General features: G+C 40.0%; 2 protein-coding genes and 4 long non-coding RNA genes across 8 annotated transcripts in view; all 6 read left to right on the top strand.

Moving 5' to 3' along the window:
- The window catches only part of LOC119476144 (ribonuclease inhibitor-like), a 159,230-nt gene that overhangs the window by 44,625 nt on the left and 87,632 nt on the right, over positions 1-26,973 (top strand). The window lies entirely within an intron of this gene.
- LOC119476115 (protein NLRC3-like) overlaps positions 1-26,973 on the top strand; it is a 119,169-nt gene that overhangs the window by 32,511 nt on the left and 59,685 nt on the right. The window contains exon 3 of the mRNA XM_037749329.1: positions 18,176-18,292. Coding sequence (XP_037605257.1) covers positions 18,176-18,292 — 117 coding nt within the window. The remainder of the gene's footprint in view (positions 1-18,175; positions 18,293-26,973) is intronic.
- LOC119476160 lies at positions 49-5,331 on the top strand. Of its 2 annotated transcripts, none has more exons than XR_005203946.1 (2): positions 49-98; positions 4,036-5,331. It is a non-coding gene; the product is annotated as an uncharacterized LOC119476160 (long non-coding RNA). The 2 variants fall into 2 exon arrangements; XR_005203947.1 differs by lacking the exon at positions 49-98 and adding an exon at positions 1,106-1,141.
- On the top strand, positions 5,389-8,162 carry LOC119476165. Its single transcript, XR_005203952.1, has 2 exons — positions 5,389-7,082; positions 7,143-8,162. It is a non-coding gene; the product is annotated as an uncharacterized LOC119476165 (long non-coding RNA).
- On the top strand, positions 9,094-10,689 carry LOC119476166. Its single transcript, XR_005203953.1, has 3 exons — positions 9,094-9,519; positions 10,105-10,200; positions 10,296-10,689. It is a non-coding gene; the product is annotated as an uncharacterized LOC119476166 (long non-coding RNA).
- On the top strand, positions 10,704-12,602 carry LOC119476170. Of its 2 annotated transcripts, none has more exons than XR_005203957.1 (2): positions 10,704-10,893; positions 12,305-12,602. It is a non-coding gene; the product is annotated as an uncharacterized LOC119476170 (long non-coding RNA). The 2 variants fall into 2 exon arrangements; XR_005203956.1 differs by having other exon boundaries at positions 12,302-12,602.

Below are 26,973 nucleotides of genomic sequence, written 5' to 3'. Positions count from 1 at the left end.
AGAGAGCTGGAGCTGAGCTACAACAAGCTGAAGGATTCAGGAGTAAAGGAGCTGTGTGGTTTTCTGGAGAGTCCACACTGTAGACTGGAGACTCTGAGGTCAGACACCATTTTTTACTTGTGTACTGAGATTAATATGATGTGAAAGTTGTGGTGACACTAAACTGCAGACATCAGGCTGATATTATACTGATCCACACTGAGTCTCTTAATGCTAAAGTCCATTTTCTTCTTCAGTGGTTTAGTCCATTGACTGTGGCAGAGCAATGTTGAGCTACACATTTAAAACCTTCATATATCACAACACCTGACTTCATCATGTTTCTTTTTTCCAAGAAATGATAATAAAAATAGATCAATATGAAGAATAAATAAATAATCTCTATTTCAGCTATCAGACAATAATAAATATGTTCAGTATTTGTTTTTTTTCTATAAATGTTATGAAGCTATATGATGCTTTTACTGACTGAAGAGTTTAAACTGAAGATGCTTTGATTTTATGACTCCACTATTCCTCAAATATATATATTGTAGATGTCTTATCTTAAATATCTTTTGTTCACATTTCCCCAAAATCCATCCTGACATCTTTGACATCTTTAGAAACTTTGAGATGTTGAGTTGAATCTTGAATCAGTTTCTGTGGTTCTTATTTGTGTTTGGCTGCTCAACATGAGTTTGTATAGATGGATCCACTGGTGGAGCTGTCAGAGTTTAAGAGGTGAAGTCACTACGTCTTTATTGAAGTAGCAGCACGTTGTCATTAATATTAATGAGAGCTCTGTTTCACTGTTTGTATTTGACAGTTTTTAACCTGCATCCTGTTGGCTTCAGGTGTTTGGAGTTTACATTTTCTAAACTTCTACGTTCTAAACCTTCTTCAGCTCTGAACACATTATTAAACATTGAATGATTTCAAGCAGGAACGTTGTCTTCTAAACTTACATCATTTATTCTTTATTCAGATTGAGGGACTGCAGTTTGTCAGAGATCAGCTGTGCTTCTCTGGCCTCAGCTCTGAAGTCCAACCCCTCCCATCTGAGAGAGCTGGATCTGAGTGACAACAAGCTGAAGGATTCAGGAGTGAAGCTCCTGTGTGGTTTTCTGGAGAGTCCACACTGTAGACTGGAGACTCTGAGGTCAGTTCACTGACTCTCTGTTACTGTTATAGATCTTATATGTTTAATTAACAATTGAACCTGATTTATGTACAAACATAACTTACATCCATAAAGTTGTTAATGTCCTTTTCTTCATATTTTCATGTTTCTTGAACTAAATTCAGTCTGCAGTCACTAAAGACTTGTGTTTCTTAAAGAAAGTGTAGAAAATGTCCACTGTTAGTTGTTAAAGTAAATGAATGTTTATCATTGTTGGTAAATGGTCACATCTGGATACAGAAGATCCTCTGAACTAATATTCAGGGTTCCTACGCAGTATGGAGAAGTATGGAATTTGATTTTAGAGAGATCAGCAGCTTGGTATTGATGTGTGTTGACATGACATGACATGACATGGATTATAAAGTGATTTTTATCTTCATCATTTATTCTTTATTCAGATTGGAGAGCTGCAGTTTGTCAGAGATCAGCTGTGCTTCTCTGGCCTCAGCTCTGAAGTCCAACCCCTCCCATCTGAGAGAGCTGGATCTGGGACATAACCACCTGTGGGATTCAGATGTGAAGCAGCTGTCTGATCTGGTGAAGAGTCCACACTGTAGACTGAAGACTCTGGAGTAAGTAGAGGGTCGGAGTCGGTCCATGCTGGTTTCAGCAGTATTGTTGTGATGTGTTTCCTCCGTTAAGCTGTGAGAGGAGAACGGTGACACACACAGAGAGAGAGAACAGTCAGCCAATCAGATCAGCCAGAAGCTTGTTGTGATCATGTGTTAGAGTTGATGTGAAGAAGATGTTGTTGTTGTGTTCATGTCTCCAGGAAATAAAGCTGGATTACAGCTGACAGCATCACATCATGTATAGAGACAGTGGTCCTCATCCATCAAACTGTCGTACCATCAACTCTGATCAGAAAGTGTGTGTTCTCTCATTGAGAGATAGAACCATCATAGAACCATGGTTACATTTAGTAACCATGTGGTCTTTATACAGACCAGAACCTCTGCTGAAGTCCAGTAATCACAGCTGACGTTTTACTGTTCAGTCTGTGTATGAACATGTGGGACCTTTAAAGAGGACCTATCAGGCTGATGTTCAGCTTCATACTTGTATTTTAGGTTTCTACTAGAACATGTTAACATGCTTTAATGTTCAAAAATCACTTTACTTTTCTTCTCCCGGCTGTGCTGCAGCACCTCTTTACACCCTCTGTCTGAAACGCTCTGTTTGATCTCCTTGTCCAAAAAGACTCCATATTTAGTCGGGCTGTCAGAGTTAACGCAATAATAACCCGTTAACGCAAGTTTGTTTTAACGCCACTAATTACTTTAATGCATTAACGCAACTTGTGATTTTTAGGTTGTAGCATCTTAGTTTTAAAGCTAGAGTGAAGATACTGGTATCATCTGAAACTACAGAACCTGATGAATCCATCGGTACCAACCAGGTCATACTACTACTACTACTACTACTGCTACTACTACTACTACTACTACTACTACTACTACTACTACTACTACTGCTGCTGCTACTATTACTACTACTACTACTACTACTATTACTACTACTGGTATCATAGTAAACTAGAGAACCTGATGAATCCATCGGTACCAACCATGTCAGACTAGCTGGTCATGAAGGAGGTTAAATAACGCTCCAAACTGTCATGTCCATGTTCAAAGGGGTCCCTTGACCTCTGACCTCCAGATCAGTGAATGTAAATGGGTTCTATGGGTACCCACGAGTCTCCCCTTTACAGACATGCCCACTTTATGATAATCACATGCAGTTTGGGGCAAGTCATAGTCAAGTCAGCACACTGACACACTGACAGCTGTTGTTGCCTGTTGGGCTGCAGTTTGCCATGTTATGATTGGAGCATATTGTTTTATGCTAAATGCAGTACCTGTGAGGGTTTCTGGATCAATATCTGTCATTGATCTGTGTTGTTCATTGATTTACAATAATAAATATATACATACATTTACATAAAGCAGCATATTTGTCCACTCCCATGTTGATAAGAGGATTAAATACTGGACAGATCTCCCTTTAAGGTTCATTTAGAACAGATAAAAAATGTGTGATTCATTTGTAATTAATCGTGATTAAATATTATAATGGATTGACAGCCCTAGTAATATCGTGATATGGCATAAGTGTTGTCTCTTCCTGGTTTTAAAGGCTAAATTACAGTAAAGTGATGTCATTTTCTGAACTTACCAGACTGTTCTAGCTGTTCTATTATTGGTCATTTACACAAAGAAATATTGTGATATTTGATTTTGTCCAAGTCACCCAGCCCTAACACATCTAACTCAGACTGCTGAAGCCTCCGATTAGTTTAAGATCAACGTTACAGGTCATTTTACACACAACAAGACTGTGGATTTAGTCCTCATCTCGTATGCATCCTTCCTGCATTTGGCAGTTTAAACTGTGTTAATTCTAGTCTGGATTATGTGTTTAACTTGTCTAGTATGCGTTTGTAAAGTGTGCCGCTCTGCTGACCGTAGACTGGTCCATGTCTCTGATTGGTCATGTGCTACAAACCCCGCCCCTTCTATGTGAACGCGCTCACAGCCAGACTGAGAAACCCTGGGTTGACTTACCGAGTTGATCAGAACTGTCGTAGGACCGCTTAGCGGGATCTTGGTTGAGGGGTTAGTTAAACCAGATAAGGAGAAGATACCCTGGGTGTGTTGGACTGGCTTCGTAGTACAGGCCTCTGGTCTGTGAGCTCTGAGCTCAGTGTGTTCACTCCAATACGTTAACATGAGAGCTGAAAGGAAGCTGGCTACGCTGCACAGACTGAAGTCCCTGCTGCTCTTTATACTGGATGCTGACTGACAGCTGATGAAGGGAGTCTCTGTAAACACTGATTGATGACTTCTGTTGTCTTCTTCTTCTCTCATCAGATGTTGGTAGTGATCTCTAACCACCATCATCCCTGTGTGTTCCTCTGGACCTGACAGAGTATCATCAGTGTATCTGTCCTTCTGCACAGTCTCTGCAGACACACTGAGACTCCTCCACTCCTTCTGCTCCACACTCCACCACCTCCTCCACCTGGACCTGGGTTTCACTTTGTCTTTATTCATTCATATATTCTGAACCCAAAGTGCCTCTGCAGATTAGTTCTAGGCATACAGTGCATAAGAGTAAAAATAAGGGAATAGTGCTAATAGTGATAATAGTGATAATAGTGATAATAGTGATAATAGTGATAATAGTGATAATAGTGATAGTAGTGCTTTAGGGGTTCTCTGTAAGGTTAAGGTCCTCAACTAACATTGAAAGCTTCATAGCATCTTTTTCTTCATATGTTTCAGAGATGAAAAGTAAAGACACAGCTCCTGATGGAAAACATAGAAATTTGGTCTTGATTTCAGGAATCTATTTTTATGTATAAAAAGAATGATTATGGATTATTGATTGCCAGGTCATTCATGTACGGGATCTTTCACAATTGTACCAAATATAACATTTTCCTTTGTTAGATTAGAAAAAAATACAAATTTAGTGGACAACCAAAAATGCAAATCATCCCAGAGAGCATTAGCAAAAATACATTCATAAAATAAATGTTCTGTAGTTTCAATGTGTTCATCACAGAACCAGCAGTTATTGTGATCAAAACCAAAACGGTTTCTTAAGAACTCAGCAGAGGGGGATATTATATATATTTCACTGAGAACCTTAAAGTGAACCTCCTTCACTTTTGGTGCAATAGGACATTTAAAGAATTTCGATCTCAGACTCTCAGCATCTTTTTTAGAGAAACGTTTTAGAATTGAATTTCTGTTTGAAGAGAACGGATATAAGTCTTTAGTAAAGGTGACGTTAGGTAGTTTTAAGTTAATGAGGTTGTGACCATTCACCAAAAGTGAAGGGAGATTGGGGTTTACATTATCTTGAGATAAATGATATGCCATCACAATTACAGCTTGAGGGATTGCTTTGACAACATTGTTATACTGACCTCTGTCAACGAGGCTGAGTTTAGAACAAAAGTCCTCAAATGGTAGAATGTTTCCTGTATTGTCCAATAAATGCATCACAGATCATTTTCCTTTTTCTAACCAATTTTGTAAAAATATGGATTTATTTTTAAGTAATACATTCCGGCAATTCCGTATTGGGGTTTTATGGGGACTATAATTATGCTTGTATATCATTTTCCAATAAAGTAAAACCTGTTGATGAAACAAGGATCATTTGACGGGGAGTTTTGTGAAGTCATAGTCGCATCTAAGAAGGAAGCCGATGCCTCCTAGTTTAGTAAAAATTTCACTGGGCATATGAAACCAAAACCTTTTTTCATGTTTTAGAAATGATCTTAATAGTTTCATTAATGTATTCAATATCAATAGCCTTAAGTCCACCTTCCTCATATTCTTTAACCATAGTGCCTTTCTTAATATAGTGTGTTTTCCTTTTCCAGATATAACTGAAATTAGCTTGGTTTATGGCTTTTATTGCATTTTTGGGAAGTGATAAGGAGTAAGCTGGGTAGATGAATCGGGAAATGCACTCCATTTCTGTAAGAAGAATTCGGCCGATGATAGAGATGTCTCTTTGAGACCAGGAATTTAGATGAGATTTACATAATTTAAATATTACTTATATTACAGCAAGAACATAATCAGATGTATTGTTAGAAGGTGGCTGCAGTAGAAGAAGAAAGTTTAAGTTAAATGACTGTGAAGTCAGACTAAATCGATTCATAATGCTGTCAGCGAAGCATTCAGACTGAAATAAAACGACAATCACGTCTTTTATCAGTTTTATTTCAGTCAAATATTGACCCTCAGATACTGAGGTGAAAGTCTTAAAGTCACAGTCTGATCATCTGCTGTTCACTTCATACTCTAATACACAGTCAGAGTACTAATACTACAGTGCAGAAATACTACAAGTCCTGCTTTCCAGTAAAAGTACAGAAGTATTAGCATCAAAATCAACCTAAAGTATGAAAAGTTCTGGCCCTCATTATGCAGATGTCAGAGTGATGTTCTTTATAGACCTTTCAACCAGAGTTACAGACGGCTCTACTGTAAAAACAAAGAATAAAAGTCAATAATAATCCAGAAACAAAAAGATATATAAAATAAGATAAAATCATTTAAACAATTCTAGCAAATACCCTCAGTTAAGAAATAAGATAAGATAAGAAACTACTTTATTTATCCTGATACAATGATCGTTATAGCTTGTGGGAATAATTATAAACAATAATAATAAAAAACAACAAGTAGTAATTATACTACTTCTTCTACTATTATTATTAATAATAATAATAATAATAATAATAATAAAAAACAATAAAATATAATAAATTAATTAAATTTAAAAGTGGTAAAGCTCTAGACTTTAGGGGCTCCACACAACACAAAGTGTGAAACAGTGCAAATAAAACAAAATATAAAAAATAAATCATATAAAATAATAAAATAATAATAATAATAATAATAATTAATTAATTAAAATCAGATAAAGCAAAATATAAATAATAAAATATAAACTGTGAAATATAAACAATAAAATAAAGATAAGAAATAATGAGGTCTACTGTTAACCCTAACCCTAAACAGCTGTAGTTAGACACAATCATTATGATTAAAATCATAATCACACTGCCCTCCTGTGGACAAAGAGCATAACTACATCTCTTGCTCTTTTATTTTGAAAGATGTAACCGGAAGTGTGTCTTGTATGTAACCACTGGCGTGTTCAGGGAGTGGCCTTGGGTGGCACAGGCCACCCCTGAAATCTGATTGGCCACCCTAATATCTTACAATATGATTGGCTATATGCCCAGTCAGAGGCGGGCCACGGCACTGAATGTAAACTGCACTCTTGTTTAGAGTTGCAGTTCCTTCTCAAACCTGAGAGGCAGAGATGCGCTAAAGTAGTATGTAGCCTGCAAAAAAAAAAAGGCGCGAAGAAGAAGAAGTTTGAGCAGGTGAACCTCCAGGTGAACCTCCAGGTGAACCTCCAGGTGAACCTCCAGGTGAACCTCCAGGTGAACCTCCAGGTGAACCAAACTGTTTTTCTACAGTCAGTCTATGGAAGCAACACGTCTCTGGAGCGTCGTCGTGAAAGATGTGAGTAGCCTACATTTTACTACACTTACTGTGCCTGTAGTTAAACGCTGTAACGGTAATAAACTAAACATTACCCTGTCTTGTTTTATTTCTTTTTATTGTAATAGGCACAAGGCTGTCAAAACAGATTGGGTCTCTTGAATGGTAATACTAGGTAATACTAGAGTAACCAACACTGTAGCACATGTAAAGTTTATAATTTGTTTGGTTAAATAATTAGTTCAAAGAGGCGTATGTATTTTAAATATGTTTGCACTTTATAGGCGGAGAGTGACTGTGTTTTAATGTGCATTGTTTTCTTATGTTGGCTTTTGGAGTCACAGGTTATTTTGTAGCATTATTACTGTAACAAATCAGTGTTGAAACAAGATTTGTTACAAGTGATGTAAGCTTTTTTTATGCACACATAAGCTCTGGTAAGGTCAGCTATCTCTGTTGATAAAATATTCTACACGGTCTGTACCTCCAACCATTTACATTGTTGCACATGTAAAGTTTTGCACAGTTTTGTCAAGTAAATATTTTGCCCAAAGAGTCTTATTTATTTTAATTTTGTTGGCACTTTATAAAGTGACTGTTTTAGAATAAGGATTTTCTTTTGGATGTAACCTACTTTGGGAATTTACTAATTATTTTGGCATTATTTAACAGTTCACTTTACAATGTTAAAACAAGATTTGCTGGTATGTGAGGAGGGATGTGACTTTTGTTTATACCTGGGAGTTCAGGTTTCTCTGTTGCTGAGAATACTACAGTAACTTACTACACTGTGGCACATGTGACAAGTTTTGTCAAGTAAATGTGTTGCCCCAAACAGGCTTATTTATTGTAATTTTGATGGCACTTTATACAGAAAGTGCATTGTCTTTTTTGTATGTACTGTATATCATACCTTGGAAGGTTGTTTTGAGGTTAGAATAAAGTATGGTAGTTTTCAATCACATTTGTATGTTGCCTTTTCCTGAATGTTGTGTCTAGTAGGTCTGTTCTTGCTTGCAGTGTTAGTAAGTGAAGTAGATATGGGTTGTGGAGACACAAATGGTAAATTAATGCTATGCCGACACCTGGGTGTGGGTGTGTATTTTCTTGTGTGTGTGTGTGTGTGTGTGTGCATACGTGAGTGCATATGTCTGTGCGCAGGCGCTCCTGCTCACACTTCATGCCACCCCTGCATAAGTCAGTGCCCCACTGGTGCCACCCCTATCAAAAATGTCTGGACACGCCCCTGTGTAATTCCTCTAACTTGATATTGATGCAGGTGTAGTTACCGACCGTGGCCACTAGGGGGCGTTAAGATCCTTCTCTGGGTGATGTTACATAGATCTCATGTTACTGAGGCTGTAGCTAGTTAACCAACCACTTTACATTTAAATATTACTTCACAGCTAGTTGGGCTGAACATTTTAAACAAATATATCAAGCTGTGATTTTTCTCACTAATATTGTGATTTAAATAGATTATTTTCTATAAATCAATCTCCTGTTTTTCTGCTGATTTGATGGCCTAATGTTACACAGTTACAGTGTTAGAAAGTACATTTACTTTCATGCCACTTTATACTTCTACTGCAGGACATTTCAGAGGGACAAGTTGTCCTTCTTACTCCATTTATCTGCATTTACGCTCTACATTTATCTGACAGCTTTAGTTACTAGTTACTTTACAAACATGTGAAAATGTACAGCTGAAACTATTAGTCGATTAACTTATTAATCGATTGACTGAAATTAATTGGCAACTATTTTTGATTATGTCATTTTTTAAGCAAAATCATTTCATGGTTCCAGCTTCACAAATGTGACGATTTGCTGCTTTTCCTTTTTAATTATTTATTATATATAAATCTATCTAATGATATAATATGTCATAGTTTAACAGTCACAGGGGACGTTTTCTTTCTTTTAATACTTAAAGTACATTTTCCTGATTATACTTATGTAACCCACCCAACATTTTCATCAACATCATCATCATAATCATCATAATGTGACATGTAGCATAATTATACAAGCTCACTTGAATTTAAGTTTGGAAGAAATGTGTTAAGTGTTAAATTGATTTCTGAGTTCTCTGTTTCACTATCTAATCAGACACAGATAGTCCAGGCTGAGCCACTTTGTTTTACTGGAGTCATTTATGTTCAGCCTTTTACAGCAGGTAAATGGTAATGACCTGTAGGTGGCAGCTGTAGAGGGAGGAGACGAGAAGTGAGCTCTCTGGAAGAAGAGGAACATAAGATCCAGTCCTGGGGATTTTCCAACGTGGTGTCTGAAAACTTGTATCTGTTGAAATAGGTAAGCTCATATATCTTGTTTAACTGTCATTTTTTTTAGTTTAAAACTAAATGTTACCGTACAACCGTAGTGAATACAAACGTTCAGATTTGCCGCAGAGTCTAACTGAGACACCTGAGACAGGTGAGTCCAGTCTAAGTGACTTTACGTTGTCCCTTAAGTTGACTACAGTTGACTCTAAGTTGTTTTCCTCAACGTTGTTCTACATAACGTTGTTCTACGTAACGTTGTTCTACGTAACGTTGTTCTACGCAACGTTGTTTTCCGCAACGTTGTTTTCCGCAACGTTGTTTTCCGCAACGTTGTTCTACGCAACGTTGTTTTCCGCAACGTTGTTTTCCGCAACGTTGTTCTACGCAACGTTGTTCTACGCAACGTTGTTCTACGCAACGTTGTTCTACGCAACGTTTTTGTAAGGTAACGTTTTTTGTAAGGTAACATCTTCCGTAACGTCGTTTTCCGTAACGTAATTCTGTAATGTTTACATATAAGTTTGTGTGAAGGTTCAGAGCAGGAAATTTAATCTGAGATTTTGAGAATTAATTATTATTCTGCCTCCATTTCATTCTTGTACATTTTCATCAGATGTTTTTACATTCAGAGAAGAAGATGAAGATGAAGATGAAGATGAAGATGAAGATGAAGGTGAAGATGAAGAAGAAGATGAAGATGAAGGTGAAGGTGAAGATGAAGATGAAGGTGAAGATGAAGATGAAGATGAAGGTGAAGGTGAAGAAGAAGATGAAGATGAAGAGAAGGTGAAGGTGAAGATGAAGATGAAGATGAAGGTGAAGATGAAGAAGAATTAGTTAAGATTTGATAAAGTTCTGTGGCCAGTGTTTAATGATTTAACCGTGGTTAAGTTTGGTTTTTAGCTCACATGTATGAAGGTGTAATGTGTTTGAGTCCAGCCTGTTTGTAACTAAGAGCCGCGGTGGGTTTTCTTCTTTTCGCTGCTCTGCTGTAGAGGGAGGAGACGAGAAGTTAGCTCTCTGGAAGAAAAGGAACATAAGATCCTGACCTGGGGATTTTACAACGTGGTGTCTGAAACCTGTTATCTGTTGAAATAGGCCGGACTGTGAGAGAGGTGTGGTGGTGACCTGGTGGTGTGAAGGAGGAGCAGAGCGGTTCCACTCTACATAGATCTCTACATAGATCTCTACATAGATCTCTACATAGATCTCTACATAGATCTCTACATAGATCTCTACATAGATCTCACATAGATCTCTACATAGATCTCTACATAGATCTCTACATAGATCTCTACACAGATCTCTACAGCCAGGAGCGACCGTGGCTGATGGACTACAGATCTGGATTCTGGACTCCAGGCCTGAGCGGGACTTGGCTTTCATTCCTCCTATCACACCAGTAAGATCTTTCCATCATTTGGGATTGGGAAGACCTCCTCTAAAATGACTTTTGGACTGAGCTAAAATAAGGACTGTAGTTGTGCACAGCTAAATTAAGAGACTAAAGCTGCAGCAAAAAAACTTCAACATTTTCTGGGCATATTTTTAATTTTAATTTGATTTATTCATTTGTTATTGTTTTCATTCTGAGTTAATGTGGGGGTTGATTGTTGAAAGTTTCAATAATATTGGTACAGAAAAAGAGGTATTGTGTGTTTGTGTATTATTTCTCTGAGTGAAGTCGATCATTATCTACAGCCAAAGACCAATTACATATTCAGTGTAAACACATCGTCTTTATCCTCGAACCAGGATATCACTTTAGGATTAACTGTGGTAATCCCAGACCTGGAGATTTATCTCTTTAGTTATTGTTAGAGGCATATTTAGACTTGATTATACTTACATACTTTTACTTAAGTAACATTTTCAAAGCAAGACTTTTACTTGTAACAGAGTATTTTTACAGTGTGGTATTAGCACATTTATTTAGGATCTGAATACTTCCTCCAACACTGCACAGTTGTCAACACAATACGTTTTTATTAATAATCACAAACTGGCTTTGGAAGTAACCTGAGGTAGTTTTTAACAACAAAAAGTATGATTTTAGCTGTCATTCATATGATATTACATTAGTGCTTTACTTCATAAATCAAAGATATTCCGTGTTTAAAGTAATCAGCTTGTTGAAGGTGAGACAGCTCAGTCTGGGTTCAACTTTAATGGTATATTTAGTTGTAACAGTTTGACTCTGATCAATAAATGTCAGGTTGTCCTGTATAATGTTAATAATGAATATCAGTGAGGTGTTTCTTCAGCTGATAATCATAATTCAGATTGATACTCTCTGATCAGCATCACTGTGTTCATGTTGTTGAGTCTAATTGTCTGATAAATGTTAGTTGTGACACCTACAGTACAGGTAGTTATGGCTGAAACCTTGTCTACGTACAGTGCAGGTAAATAACACCTGGCAGGTGTGTTTCTGTTAGAAACAGCAGGAATGTGATGAAGCTGCAGGTGTTGGGAGTTCTTGTTCTTCATCTGTGCTCGTTGTGTTTTTAATGCAGTGGGTTTCTTTGCTTCACGGTGTGAATAGTTGACCTCATATCAGTCACACTGATGTGAATACAGACAGTAGAAACTGGTTTATCAAGAAGATCACGTTGAACAAATGTTAAATCTAATGTGTGTCGGTTCACTTTCCTCTGTGACAGGACTACATATATGTAGAGACTGTGATCACTACAGGTTGTAATATTAATATTTCACACTAGTGGACAGTTTGTTCAGGATTTGCACAATTCTTTTTTAAACGTTTTACTGATTTAATTTGAGGTGTTTAAACTGTGTTTTCTTGTCAGCAGCTCAGATGTGGAGGAAGAGGAGCTGCAGGTGGAAACACTCGAGGATGTTGTTATCAGACAGTTTTCCCTAACATAGTTCCTTTTTGAATGAGATATAAACATTTAAACTTTATACTGCATGATCATCTTCTCAGTCAGGCTAGGCGTTATCTGTTGAGACTGTTTCTTTAGTCAATCTGAAACTTGATAGTGTGACACGGAAATATAAATACATCATTGTTAAAGTTACTCATTAACGATAAGCTTCTACTAACTCTGAAATACTGACGTGTGAAATTCAATAAACTAGTAACTTTAACATTTGACTAGTAGAGAATTTGGGATTATATTTCTAAATCCAGGTTGCTGGATATTACTTATGTCTTTTCTCTTTTTGTAAAAATAAAAAAAGCTGAAACATGAAATAGTGGAAGAAACATACAAATATAACTAATAAGAAAATAATATAATACATTTCAAAATGTAGGTTCTTGTACTAATTGAGCAAGGAAGATGTGTCATTTCTGGCTACTGTGTTTAGATCATGAAAAAGACTTGCAACTCAGAAATGATTTTATTGTGCAACAGAGATGATATTTTTTCTTCCAGATGTTCAGAAAAATCTTAGAGATATAATTCTGAAAAAACAACAACTATAAAAGCACATTAGTATTTAACTAAACTGATTTATTGACATGATTGAGATAACAAATGAGATAACATCGGACCAAAACTCATTTTAATTCAACCTGTTCAAGACAAAAGATATTCTCAAAAACACGCGGTGTTAAAAAGATGATTAGTGTGAGCAACACACACGCACACACACACACACACACACACACACGCACACGCACACGCACACGCACACGCACACACGCACACATACGCACACACACAGAGAGACACACACACGCACACACTCGTAGATAAACTCTGAGGTCAAAGGTTTCCTGTAAATGGAGAGATGAGGTACCCTGAGGGAGTGCTACTGAACTAGTTGTGTCATTGTAAAAGGATTCTATTACGTTACAGAATTTAGGTCCAAATCCAAACAAACGTACGACTTTAAACAGGCTCATGAACGGGGAGGGAACTATGACAGGGATTTCCTGTAAATGAAGAGAGGAGGAACCACACTGATCCTGTGATCCAGGCTCATGAGAAAACAGGAAGGAAACCAGAAAGTGGAAGTGTTCAGTTCAGTCAGCTACAGACTCCATTATGAGAAGAGGACCGAGGGCTGACGACTGAAGACTGAAGCAGGGTGAGTGTTAATCCAACATTTTATTATGTTACTGTTAAAGTGTCTGAGTCAGTTTCCTCCCTGTGGACTGTAGAGGAGAGAAATGTTAGAATGAACTCAACAGTTTGATTCATCTGTGAACACAAAGTCATGACTGGCTGAATAATCCTCATTAAAGCTGCTGTAAGCCAAGAAAACAAGCAGAGAGGTAAAGAGAAGTGACCAGGTGGAGCGCTGGCTGCTTTATTATACTGTATACTGTGTGTGTGTGTGTGTGTGTGTGTGTGTGTGTGTGTGTGTGTGTGTGTGTGTGTGTGTGTGTGTGTGCGTGCGTGCGTGCGTGCGTGCGTGCGTGCGTGCGTGCGTGCGTGCGTGCGTGCGTGCGTGCGTGCGTGCGTGAGAGAGAGAGAGACACAAGGAAACCATGCGAGGAGAGAGGAAACGAGGGTTGCGTTGGAATAGTCAAATAATGACGTCCTAACGTCTTCTCCTAACCACTTCTCCTAACCACTTCTCCTAACCACTTCTCCTTGACCTCAGTGGAAAACGTCATGAGGTCAAGGAGAGATGAGAAGGAGACTTCAGAAGGAGTTAGGAAAAGACAACCTCTGACTGCTCCTTCACTAGACTCCGTCATTATGATGCGACCACGGCGGATGTTAGTGACGTCAGTCTGCTGTGGTGAAACTACAATGTTGTGAAGATGGACTACAAAAGGCGCATCTTCTCCCCGTGCGGTATTAAACAGGTGTTTCAGTGACAGACTGCTTCACCTGCGGTGTGTTAAAGAGAGATCCTGCTGCTGGAACACTCTATCAACAGATCCTAAAGATCATCTGACCTAACGAGGACAAACATCACCTCATTACCAAGAAACAGGACTAGATGATCCATATAGAGTTCACTGGTGGAGTTCTGGAGAAGAGGTAGGATCACATACTGGAAGTGGAGGCTGGACTTCTTCACACTTCTTTTTGAAATATTCATCATATTTATTAATATTGATTATTAGTTCATTGATTGTTTACTGTTCATTTGATTAGTTATTCTTGTTTTGTGTTTTACTGAGGTATTTGTTACATGTTCAAAATAAATCATTCATTAAATAGAAAGTCACCGTCCACTCAGATTAAACATGAATCACAGTTAGTGGATGAAAATAATATGCAAGATCAGCATCTAGTTTATTATTATGAACACTGCGTCGCTTTAAATGCTGCAGCCGCAAGGCATTGTGGGATGTTATTATCTCCTTTCCTTTGGTAAAGGATGCTCCAGTGTATCCTAAAGGAGATAATAAAGGAAGCATTAAAGCTCCTTTCCTTTGGTAAAGGATGCTCCAGTGTATCCTAAAGGAGATAATAAAGGAAGCATTGAAGCTCCTTTCCTTTGGTAAAGGATGCTCCAGTGTGTCCTAAAGGAGATAATAAAGGACGCATTGAAGCTCCTTTCCTTTGGTAAAGGATGCTCCAGTGTGTCCTCTGCTAAAGGAGATAATAAAGGAAGCATTGAAGCTCCTTTCCTTTGGTAAAGGATGCTCCAGTGTGTCCTAAAGGAGATAATAAAGGAAGCATTGAAGCTCCTTTCCTTTGGTAAAGGATGCTCCAGTGTGTCCTCTGCTAAAGGAGATAATAAAGGAAGCATTGAAGCTCCTTTCCTTTGGTAAAGGATGCTCCAGTGTGTCCTAAAGGAGATTAGTAAAGGAAGCATTGAAGCTCCTTTCCTTTGGTTAAGGATGCTCCAGTGTGTCCTCTGCTAAAGGAGATAGTAAAGGAAGCATTGAAGCTCCTTTCCTTTGGTAAAGGATGCTCCAGTGTGTCCTAAAGGAGATAGTAAAGGAAGCATTGAAGCTCCTTTCCTTTGGTAAAGGATGCTCCAGTGTGTCCTCTGCTAAAGGAGATAGTAAAGGAAGCATTGAAGCTCCTTTCCTTTGGTAAAGGATGCTCCAGTGTGTCCTAAAGGAGATAGTAAAGGAAGCATTGACGCTCCTTTCCTTTGGTAAAGGATGCTCCAGTGTGTCCTCTGCTAAAGGAGATAGTAAAGGAAGCATTGAAGCTCCTTTCCTTTGGTAAAGGATGCTCCAGTGTGTCCTAAAGGAGATAGTAAAGGAAGCATTGACGCTCCTTTCCTTTGGTAAAGGATGCTCCAGTGTGTCCTCTGCTAAAGGAGATAATAAAGGAAGCATTGAAGCTCCTTTCCTTTGGTAAAGGATGCTCCAGTGTGTCCTAAAGGAGATAGTAAAGGAAGCATTGAAGCTCCTTTCCTTAACATTAGGTGAATTTGAACGGCTCTTATCACGGCTGCTTCTGAGGTACTTCCGGGTCGTTTCACTCAGTTAGGAACCTTCCTGAGCAAAACGGACTATTTGAACGCAACCGAGGAAATAGGATTTAAGAGCCATGAGATGTCGTTTCCTCTGAAGCGTCACGTGAAGCGACGTCCGTTTCTGATGACAGCAGCAGCTGATCACATCTGGATCACATCTGGATCAGCTGTCAGTCAGCTCTAACAGCTGTTTGTGTCTGAACTGATCTAATACTAATAAAGACAAGTGCTCTTTATATTATTGATTCATTATTAGCGTCTGTAGTTATTGATATTCTGATTGTGAGCTCATTATTCCATAACTCAGAATATGACTATGGTGTCTTTTGAACACTGGACATTATTTATTGTGCTAAAGGGAAAATGTAAATGATGTAACTCATATCAAACCAGACGTTCAGGAATCATCAGCCTCATGTGACTGAATGAGGATAAATGATGTAAAAGGTGTTTGTTGCTGACAGACAGACTCTCCTTCTCTCTCTGACTTTAATAGAATCATTAATAAAAGTTAACGGGGGAAATAACAGATCATGAAAAGACACATCATTCTAATAAATGAAAGTTATTTAAAGTCCGTTCATCAGGTTTTATAAAGATCTCTCAGTGACTGGCGGTGTGTGAGGAGCGAGGAGAGAGGAAATGAAAATGAAGAGCTTTGGGATGCAGCCATAGAGAGGGTGTGTGTTACTTCCTGTTCTCTTGTACTAACTTGTTTCCTCTTCATGTTCACAGTCAGTGTTCCTGTTTGACCTGTCAGACTGACTTCAGATCAGAAGATGAGTGACTGTGTGGAGGAAGAGGAGGACAGACTAAAGTCTCTAGTCTCTGGCCGTCAGTCTATGAAGAGTGATCGGTCTAAAGGTGATCCTCCAGTCTTCAGTGATGAACCTGGACCCTCAGAGTCAAAGTAAGACAGCTGCTACTAACTCATCTATACCACTCATTTGATCTTTCCTCTGACAATACCATGTTTTCTGTTGACTTTGTGTTTGTAGATTAAAAATTCTACACTAATGTATTTGCCAACTACAATTTAACAGACTTCATCAACTCTTCCTCTTAAAGGGAGTGTTAGTAAGAATCGTAATGTCTTGTTAACAGCTTCACCTGTGTCCGTTAAGTCAACTAAAGTCAGCGTCCTGTTGCTGGCGCTTGTGCTCGCTCTACATAGACATGAAGGAGCATCGCTCAACACAGTGAGGAGACACACGTCAGCTAAAAGCACAATATCACTCTATATTTCAGCTGCTTGGCAGTAATGTTAGCTGACCAGACCAAGGTCTCTCCATGAATCAATGCTGATCCTAGTGTTGGCTTTTCCCTGCCTCAGCCTCCCGACCGCGGCCGGAGGGAACGGGGAGACGCCGGAGTTTGGTGGAGACGATAACGTTTCTCTCTGCGGAGCCCCGTCACTTCACAAGACACGGGAAACCTCTGTTGGTCTGGAGGAGCTGCAGCAGTTATTTCTGCACAAACGTCCACTGAACATTCACTAGATATTCTCAGAGCTAAACTAACTCTTCTGCAGTGTGGAGTGAGCAGCATGCACGTGAGAGGTGGAGAGAGAGAGAGAGAAGGAGCGTGGTGTGTGAGTGAAGGCAGGCAGAGGAGACGAGAGCGAGCATGTGTCCCGACCCGGTACATTTATACGCTTCAAAAGTTACAAACAGTCCCTTTAATATCTGTGACAGCTGTCAGTCAGCTAGAAGAGATGTAATCTAATCTAACAGAACGGCTACAAACTGTTAAACCTCCTTATTGTTGACAGCAGCAGTAGTTTTACCTCAATGACCTACAAAAGAGAGTTTATCAAGGATTCATGTGATGTGAATCAAATCATCTTGGTGTTTTCAGAGTTCAGTCCAGACGGAGAGCAGAGTCTCCAGTACCCAGCTGTCTGTCTATGAAGAGTGACCGGTCCATAGGTCATCCTCTGGACTTCAGTAATGAACCTGGACCCTCAGAGTCAAAGTAAGAGAGCTGCTACTAACTCATTTATAGGACTCATTTTTACTTTCCTCTGACAATACCATGTTTTCTGTTGATTTTGTGTTTGTATATTCAAATTTCTACACAAATGTATTTGCCAACTCCAATTTAACAGACTTCTTCAAATAAGCTCTTCCTCTTAGTGTCTGTGACAGCTGTCAGTCAGCTAAAGAAGATGTAATCTAATCTAAGAAAACAGCTACAAACCTTTAAACCTCGTTATTGTTGACAGCAGCAGTAGTTTGTGTGTTTAGAGAGACCTTAATGACCTAAAAGAGAATTCATCAAGGATTCATGTGATGTGAATAAAATCATGTTGGTGTTTGCAGAGTTCAGTCCAGACGGAGAGCAGAGTCTCCAGTACCCAGCTGTCTGTCTATGAAGAGTGACCGGTCCATGTGGGAACCTCCACTCTTCAGTAATGAAGCTGGACCCTCAGAGTCAAAGTAAGAGACTGTTTCTACTGTAAGCTGACCTGATGGATGATGATGCATTGAGGATGAAGACTAAATGTTCTGCTAACAGATTTATATTCTGATGCTGAACTATTAGTGCAGATACTGTTTCAACCTCAGATGGATCTTAGTCTGGGTTTTAGAGCCACAAACTACTGATTGTATTTCTGTAACAAAACACCTGAGAACCTCAATTTCACAATTTACACTTCAAGAAAATGTTCATATTTCTGCCCGAACGTTGAAGTCTCTGTAAAGATTTACAACTATTCAAAATCTGAAAGAATGAGCTTCAAATGTGTAATTCATTTTCTCACATTTGTCCTCAAAATACTGTGTTGGTTTGACTTCTCCTAAAATCAGCTTTTTTGAAGTGGGGTTGTACGTATACTCCCGTGTTCTGGGAAGTAAGATTACTGCTTTATGAATGGAGTCTGGTGGCTTTGAAGAGAACAATATAACAGCTTCAGTTCCCCGTCAGAAAGTGCTGTCTGACGGTAAAGGGCTGTCTGATATAACAATGGAGACGGGACCCCTCTGGAGGACGGATCCCTCTGAAACCCAACAGGCAACAACAGCTGTCAGTGTGTCAGTGTGCTGACTTGACTATGACTTGCCCCAAACTGCATGTGATTATCATAAAGTGGGCATGTCTGTAAAGGGGAGACTCGTGGGTACCCATAGAACCCATTTACATTCACTGATCTGGAGGTCAGAGCATTCTTCCCAACAAGCTAGCATGACATGGTTGGTACCGATGGGTTCATCAGGTTCTCTAGTTTCACATGTTACCAGTATCTTCACTCTAGCTTTAAAACTGAGCGGCTACAACCTCTGAAAGACAGAATAGCGTCCGTCGGATGGTTAAGAGGTTAATAAGACAGCCAGATGGTAAATTCAGCTCATTAGTGTTGTTGAAAGCAGGAGAGTTGAAATAAAGGAACACTGTCATCACAGACTGAATGCTGAGTTCAAACAGAAAAGTAGCAACACTTTAACTGTTCCCTGAGACCATCTGAGCTTTGAGACAGTGTCGTCCAATCAACAAAGCATTTTAGTTATAAAGACATGTCTTCACAGGAAGAGGAAGAGGAGTGATGTCTCTGTGGAGGAGCAGCTGTCCTGCTGTGCTTTGTGTCAGGACGTCCTGAAGGATCCGGTCTCTACCAGCTGTGGACACTGGTTCTGCAGACAGTGCATCACCTCATACTGGGACCAGTCTGCTTCATCAGGAGACTCCTCCTGTCCCCAGTGTGGACAAAGATCCAGAACCAGAGCTGGACTGCAGCCAGCCGGTCAGACCAGCACTGTACCAAGTAAGACTCTACATCTGTCTGCTGACGTCTCCATGTCTGAAAACACTACTTGTTCTTTTAATACATAAAGAGTCATAAAAGTCTCTCCAGGTCCTGCGAGGACACTAGGGGACGCGCTGCTCCACTCAACTGGCCGTTCAAGCCATAGACATATATACATACGCCAACGTTGATGTACGGTCCAGAGGTCAATGCGGCGTCTATGTATTTATGTCTATGGGTCAAGCGGTGACGTGGAATGCACCTGATTGGTTCCTGGTTTTCTGCTCGCCGTTTCAAACAGGAAACAACATGGCGGCCTGCTCATAAACTTTCTGTTATTCCGTCTAAACAATCCACCAAAATCTACTTCTGAAAACATTTGAAGCGAGATCTAGGCGATGCCTCTGCTGAATCTGGTTTTATCTCAGAACTAGATCTCCTAGTTTGACAGCTTGACAGTTTTGTGAGCCGACGCGTCGCGCTGGACGGGCTCATGTGATTAAAGGACTGTTCCCGCCTTTTCATTTTGAAAGAGCAACGGCCAATGAGGAAACTCCGACACTCGGCCGACCAATCGTGTAACTTCATCCCTCATTCAGTGTCAGACTTCTGCGGTTGTAGGGCTGCTGGCCCTCTGCAGTCCAGCCTTGAAGACAGAGACAACAAGAGAGACAGCACGAGCGAGAGGACGATCAGTAGAAGAGAGACAGAGAGACGTAGCGTGACGCTGTTGTGAATGAGAGAAAGAAATGTTATTTTCTGATTGTTTCACGGCGTTAACGTTCTAAAGCAGAAATAAATAACCCTCAAATACTCAACATGATTTACTGTGGAGACGGACGCTTTTAGTTTCACTTTCCTCCTCTGCATTCATTACATCCAACGTGCAGCAGTAAATGTCGTCACAGTGAGATAAAACCTAACGTTTATTTTTTTACAGCGTGTTTTTTAGATGAAACGGGCGACACACTGAACGGCAGACTGCAGAGTGTGTTTACCGCTGAGACCACCAACAGCCCTCGTCACATGTCATGTTGCTTTTTCTTACATCAGAGGACTAATTTGCTGAATCTTCACAGGTCTTTAGACCGTAGTGGAAACACAGACAACAGTGGACTGAAGGAACCTTTCAGGTCCTTAAAAGTAGTAGGACTAAAGTCCCAGGAACTTTTGGTGGAAACCCGGCTTTTGTTAATAAAAACAGGTCCACACAACGAGATATGAACATATTCTGCATTATTTGATGAGTGGATGAGTTTTAAATATTACAGGGAGGAAGGAACAGCCACAGTGAGCTGTTTAGATGAAGAGCTGCAGACGGACAGCTGAGGCTCCGCCTCCTCTGCTGTCAATCAAACATGTACACCGACTGATGCTTCCACTGAAACTGGACTGTTTAACCTTTACTGCTTTTTATTTACTTTATATTGATCACTTCAATATTGGCAATGGAAATAATAAGCAGATGTTCTTTATTTTGTCTCAAACTGTTTCCCTTCTCTTTCAGCAGATAGAGGTCTGCAGGAGGTTGTAGATGAACATAAGATCAGTCTGAGGAGGAGATGTGAACGTGTGACTGAAGGAACTGATGAAACAGGAAGTGGAACCCTCCTCAACAGGATCTACACTGAGCTCTACATCACAGAGGGACAGAGTGAAGAGGTTAATACCCAACATGAGGTGAGGCAGCTTGAGACAGCTTCCAAGAAGAAGACCCTCCATGACGCTCCAATCAAGTGCCAGGACATCTTTAAAGCCTTACCTGACCAACAGGGACACATCAGAGTCGTTCTGACGAACGGCGTCGCTGGCGTTGGAAAAACCTTCTCAGTGCAGAAGTTCACTCTGGACTGGGCAGAGGGCTTGGAGAACCAAGATGTCAGTCTGGTGGTTCTGCTTTCGTTCAGGGAGCTGAACTTGATCAGAGATGAGCAGTACAGTCTTCTCATGCTGCTCCATGTTTTCCATCCAACATTACAGAAGGTCACAGCAGAGAAGCTCGCTGTCTGTAAAGTTCTGTTCATCTTTGACGGCCTGGATGAAAGCAGACTTTCACTGGATTTCAAGAACAAGAAGGTTGTGTCTGATGTCACCCAGAAGTCATCAGTCAACGTGCTGTTGACAAACCTCATCCAGGGGAATCTGCTTCCCTCAGCTCTCGTCTGGATAACTTCCCGACCTGCAGCAGCCAATCAGATCCCTCCTGCATGTGTTGACAGGGTAACAGAAGTACGAGGCTTCACTGACGCCCAGAAGGAGGAGTACTTCAGGAGGAGAGTCAGTGATGAAGAGCTGTCCAGCAGAATCATCTCACACATCAAGACATCCAGGAGCCTCCACATCATGTGTCTAATCCCAGTCTTCTGCTGGATCACTGCTACAGTTCTGGACCACATGTTGACTACAGACCAGAGAGGAGAGCTGCCCAAGACCCTAACTGACATGTACTCACACTTCCTGTTGGTTCAGACAAAGAGGAAGAAGCAGAAGTACGGTGAGGGACATGAGACGAGTCCACAGGAGCTGACGGAGGCTGACAGGGAAGTTCTTCTGAAGCTGGGGAGGCTGGCGTTTGAACATCTGGAGAAAGGAAACATCATGTTCTACCAAGAAGACCTGGAGCGATGTGGTCTGGATGTCACAGAGGCCTCGGTGTACTCAGGAGTTTGTACAGAGATCTTCAAAAGAGAGAGTGTGATCTTCCAGAAAACCGTCTACTGCTTTGTTCACCTGAGCATTCAGGAGTTTCTGGCTGCAGTCTACATGTTCCACTGTTACACAAACAGGAACACAGAGGTACTGGAGGACTTCCTGGGAAAAGAATATGTTCATTCAACCCTGGATGACTTCCTGAAGAGAGCCATGAAGAAATCCCTTGAAAGTAAAAATGGCCACCTGGACCTGTTTGTTCGCTTCCTTCATGGCCTCTCTCTGAAGTCCAACCAGAAGCTCTTAGGAGGTCTGCTGGGTCAGACAGACAACAGTCCAGAAATCATCCAGAGAATCATCAACAACCTGAAGGAGATGAACAGAGATAATACCTCTCCTGACAGAAGCATCAACATCTTCCACTGTCTGACGGAGATGAACGACCACTCGGTACATCAGGAGATCCAAGAGTTCCTGAAGTCAGAGAACAGATCAGAGAAGAAACTCTCTGAGATCCACTGCTCAGCTCTGGCCTACATGCTGCAGATGTCAGAGGAGGTTCTGGATGAGTTGGACCTGATGAAGTACAACACAACAGATCAGGGACGACTGAGACTGATTCCAGCTGTGAGGAACTGCAGAAAAGCTCTGTAAGTCCAGATGTGATTAACTTTATAGATCAGTGTAGATTAGTAGTTTAGTTCTTCAAATATACACACTATAAATTATTCTTAAAATATAATATTCTTATAAGTGTTCCACGTGTTTATTACATAAATATGTCAGTTGTATTTTGTCACAGATGTTCTTGAGCTGTTTCAAATGTTGAGTTAAAATGTTTCAGTAGTTTGTGTTTCTAGCTGTCAAGTTAATGAACACTTATTCTATTTATTTATAATAATTGTTACATTTTACAGTTTTTTCTGATTTATGTTTTTGGGTGATGGAGACGACATGTGAACCTGGTAAAACAAATGAAAAGAACAAAAGATCAGCTGTCTGGTGGAGCGCTGGGTCTAACCGGTGTAACGGCAGCAACAGAACGTTTGCTGATCCGGCGGGGAGTCGGGGCGGTCCTGGGATCAGAGCCCTGGTGCTGGGGTTTGCTTTCAATAGGCCTTGCACCACATTACACCTTACCTCGTGTGTTTTTGGGCTCATCTCTTTCGTTGGCTTCAAATCCAAACTGTTGCCATGTTGGCACAGTTTTAGTTTTCTTTGAGACCAGCTCTGCCATGTCTCGTCTCATCACCCCAAAAAACACATGAACTTCCTAGTAAACAAACCTCTTCTTGTTTATACACCAACATAACATCATAATATTACGTTAATCACGTTGTCATATTGCAAATACAGGCTGGATTTAGCACTGTGACTCTGTCGGCACAGGTTGTTGATGTCTGCTACTTTTTAGTTTGCCAGAACGTGTCATAATGACAAATGTTGGTTCTGCCGGTTAGCATTAAATCAAACCGGTTCAAGCTCGTACACCGGACCGGACCAAACCGGACCGGCAAAACCGAAAATCGACCCAACTCTAGCATTAGCCACCGTAAACTACTGGTCATACGAGACAAAGCTTGTCGTTGTAAAACCCCTGAGTGTGTTGAATCGAGCAATGGTGCATTTTATTGCTCATGAAGTCAAGTTGTGTTCCATCATCGTGTTTTTAAGTCTTTCCTTTTATTCTGTTACTCACAGAAGGAAACTCAGGTGTTTCTCTCTCTTGTTGCTGTAGAGAAGAGTAGTAACAGGAAATACACAGCTTCCACCAATAACAGCCGTCTGATGAATAATATATCTAATTATATGAATGTTTAATTAAGGAACAGGTCTAATATTATTACACAATCTGTTTCATTTCTCTACCGTTTGGCAGCAGTCACTGAATTTTCCCATTTATGGACGTGAACCTGACAGCAGCAGGTAGCTAGCAAAGAGAGGTCATCTTTATCATCTGTATTATTATTACTTATTCACTGAGTTTTAAAAATGCTTTTCTAATCAAGAAGGCCTCATGCTAACTTTGTGGAGACAGACCTGGGATCAGATCTCACTGACAGACTGGACATTATGGAAGCCTCAATGTAACTACATGTTCTCTCTCTTCATCTGCAAGATTAAAGAAAAACAAAGATTAAAAGTCTGCAGGTTTGAGAGAGAGTGATGAGAATTATTGTTTCATGTCAACCAGTGAGATAAGATTAGCTGAACCACTGATGTGAGGAGCAAATGTTAATCAGAGAAGTATATATCAAACTGTTTAGTCATCAAATGCATGAAGTAAATATAAACTGTCCTCTTTCATAATAACATATTTTGTAATCTTTGTGTCATCACAGACTTTCTGACTGTGGACTCTCAGATACTCACTGTGAAGTTGTGGCCTCAGCTCTGAAGTCCAACCCCTCCCATCTGAGAGAGCTGGACCTGAGTTTCAACTACAACCTGGAGGATTCAGGAGTGAAGCTGCTTTCTGCTGGACTTGAGAGTCCAAACTGTAGACTGGAGACTCTGAGGTCAGTTCACTGACTGTAGTTTATGTAGTTTGTACACACTCTCTCTCTGCACACTGGCTCTGCTCCAGATGGCTCTAGAGAGGGACATTCACGTTTTCACGTCGGTCACCGTAGCTCTCCAACACGCTTGGCACACAGGAGAGGCTTCAGTTGGTTGTAATCTCCTCACCTCACCGCTAGATACCACCAGATCCTACACTCTGGACCTTTAACCACAGACCTTATTTCAGGCATCTAACTAAAAACCCATTCAAAAAACCCATTGACCTCCAGACGAGGGAACAGGAAGTGCTAAAATGCTGACTCATTTCTGGGTTTAGGACTCATTCCTGTAGCTCTCTATTTGAACATGTCTAAAGGTGCAGCACTCTTCAACAAACACGTATTGCACCAACTTAAAGGCACATAAGTGATGATTATGAACGACACCATCTAATCAGAGGTTTCTATGGTTCTAAGTTATTCCCACGTTCTTTTTGACAGCAGATCTAACTGTGCTCTGTTTTCATGTCAGCATTGTCTAATTATTTGAAGCAAAAACCAAATAAATATTCTGCATCAGAAACATCTTTGCAGGTTCATATTTATAAATCTATCTGAATACAATACTCACATGTTCATATGTACATTCAAAGAGTTATTGATGTCTGTCATCATTCCTTCTGTCTGTGAAGCAATCCCCGTTTAACCTGAGTGTTACGAGATGAGGACTAAATCCACAGTCTTGTTGTGTGTAAAATGACCTGTAACGTTGATCTTAAACTAATCGGAGGCTTCAGCAGTCTGAGTTAGATGTGTTAGGGCTGGGTGACTTGGACAAAATCAAATATCACAATATTTCTTTGTGTAAATGACCAATAATAGAACAGCTAGAACAGTCTGGTAAGTTCAGAAAATGACATCACTTTACTGTAATTTAGCCTTTAAAACCAGGAAGAGACAACACTTATGCCATATCACGATATTACTAGGACTGTCAATCCATTATAATATTTAATCGCGATTAATTGCAAATGAGTCACACACTTTTTATCTGTTCTAAATGAACCTTAAAGGGAGAGCCAACAGGCAACAACATCTGTCAGTGTGTCAGTGTGCTGACTTGACTATGACTTGCCCCAAACTGCATGTGATGATCATAAAGTGGGCATGTCTGTAAAGGGGAGACTCGTGGGTACCCATAGAACCCATTTACATTCACTGATCTGGAGGTCAGAGGTCAAGGGACCCCTTTGAACATGGACATGACAGTTTGGAGCGTTATTTAACCTCTTCATGACCAGCTAGTCTGACATGGTTGGTACTGATGGATTCATCAGATTCTGTAGTTTACTATGATACCAGTAGTAGTAGTAGTAGTAGTAGTAGTAGTAGCAGTAGTAGTAGTAGTAGTAGTAGTAGCAGTAGTAGTAGTAACAGTAGTAGTAGTAGTAGTAGTAGTAGTAGTAGTAACAGTAGTAGTAGTAGTAGTAGTAGTAGTAGTAGTAGCAGTAGTAGCAGTAGTAGTAGTAGTAGTAGTAGTAGTAGCAGTAGTAGTAGTAACAGTAGTAGTAGTAGTAGTAGTAGTAGTAGTAACAGTAGTAGTAGTAGTAGTAACAGTAGTAGTAGTAGTAGTAGTAACAGTAGTAGCAGTAGTAGTAGTAGTAGTAGTAGTAGTATTAGTAGTAGTAGTAGCAGTAGTAGTAGTAATAGTAGTAGTTAGTAGTAGTAGCAGCAGTAGTAGCAGTAGTAGTGGTAGTAGTAGTAGTAGTAGTAGTAGTATTAGTAGTAGTAGTAGCAGTAGTAGTAGTAATAGTAGTAGTTAGTAGTAGTAGCAGCAGTAGTAGCAGTAGTAGTGGTATTAGTAGTAGTAGTAGTAGTAGTAACAGTAGTAGTAGTAGCAGTAGTAGTAGTAATAGTAGTAGTTAGTAGTAGTAGCAGCAGTAGTAGCAGTAGTAGTAGTAGTAGTGGTAGTAGTAGTAGTAGTAGTAGTAGTAGCAGTAGTAGTAGTAGTAGTAGTAGTAGTATGACCTGGTTGGTACCGATGGATTCATCAGGTTCTCTAGTTTCAGATGATACCAGGATCTTCACTCTAGCTTTAAAACTGAGTCGCTACAACCTCCGGAAGATCGATTGCGTTAACGCATTAAAGAAAATTTTGGCGTTAAAACGATTAACTTTGACAACCCTAGATATTAGGATATCCTAAATCTTAGACGATATCTCG

The sequence above is a fragment of the Sebastes umbrosus genome, chromosome 17 (genome assembly GCF_015220745.1).
Source record: "Sebastes umbrosus isolate fSebUmb1 chromosome 17, fSebUmb1.pri, whole genome shotgun sequence".
Lineage (NCBI taxonomy): Eukaryota > Metazoa > Chordata > Actinopteri > Perciformes > Sebastidae > Sebastes > Sebastes umbrosus.
The sequence above is the reverse complement of the archived record's forward strand: the minus strand, read 5'-3'. Positions and strand labels throughout refer to the sequence as shown.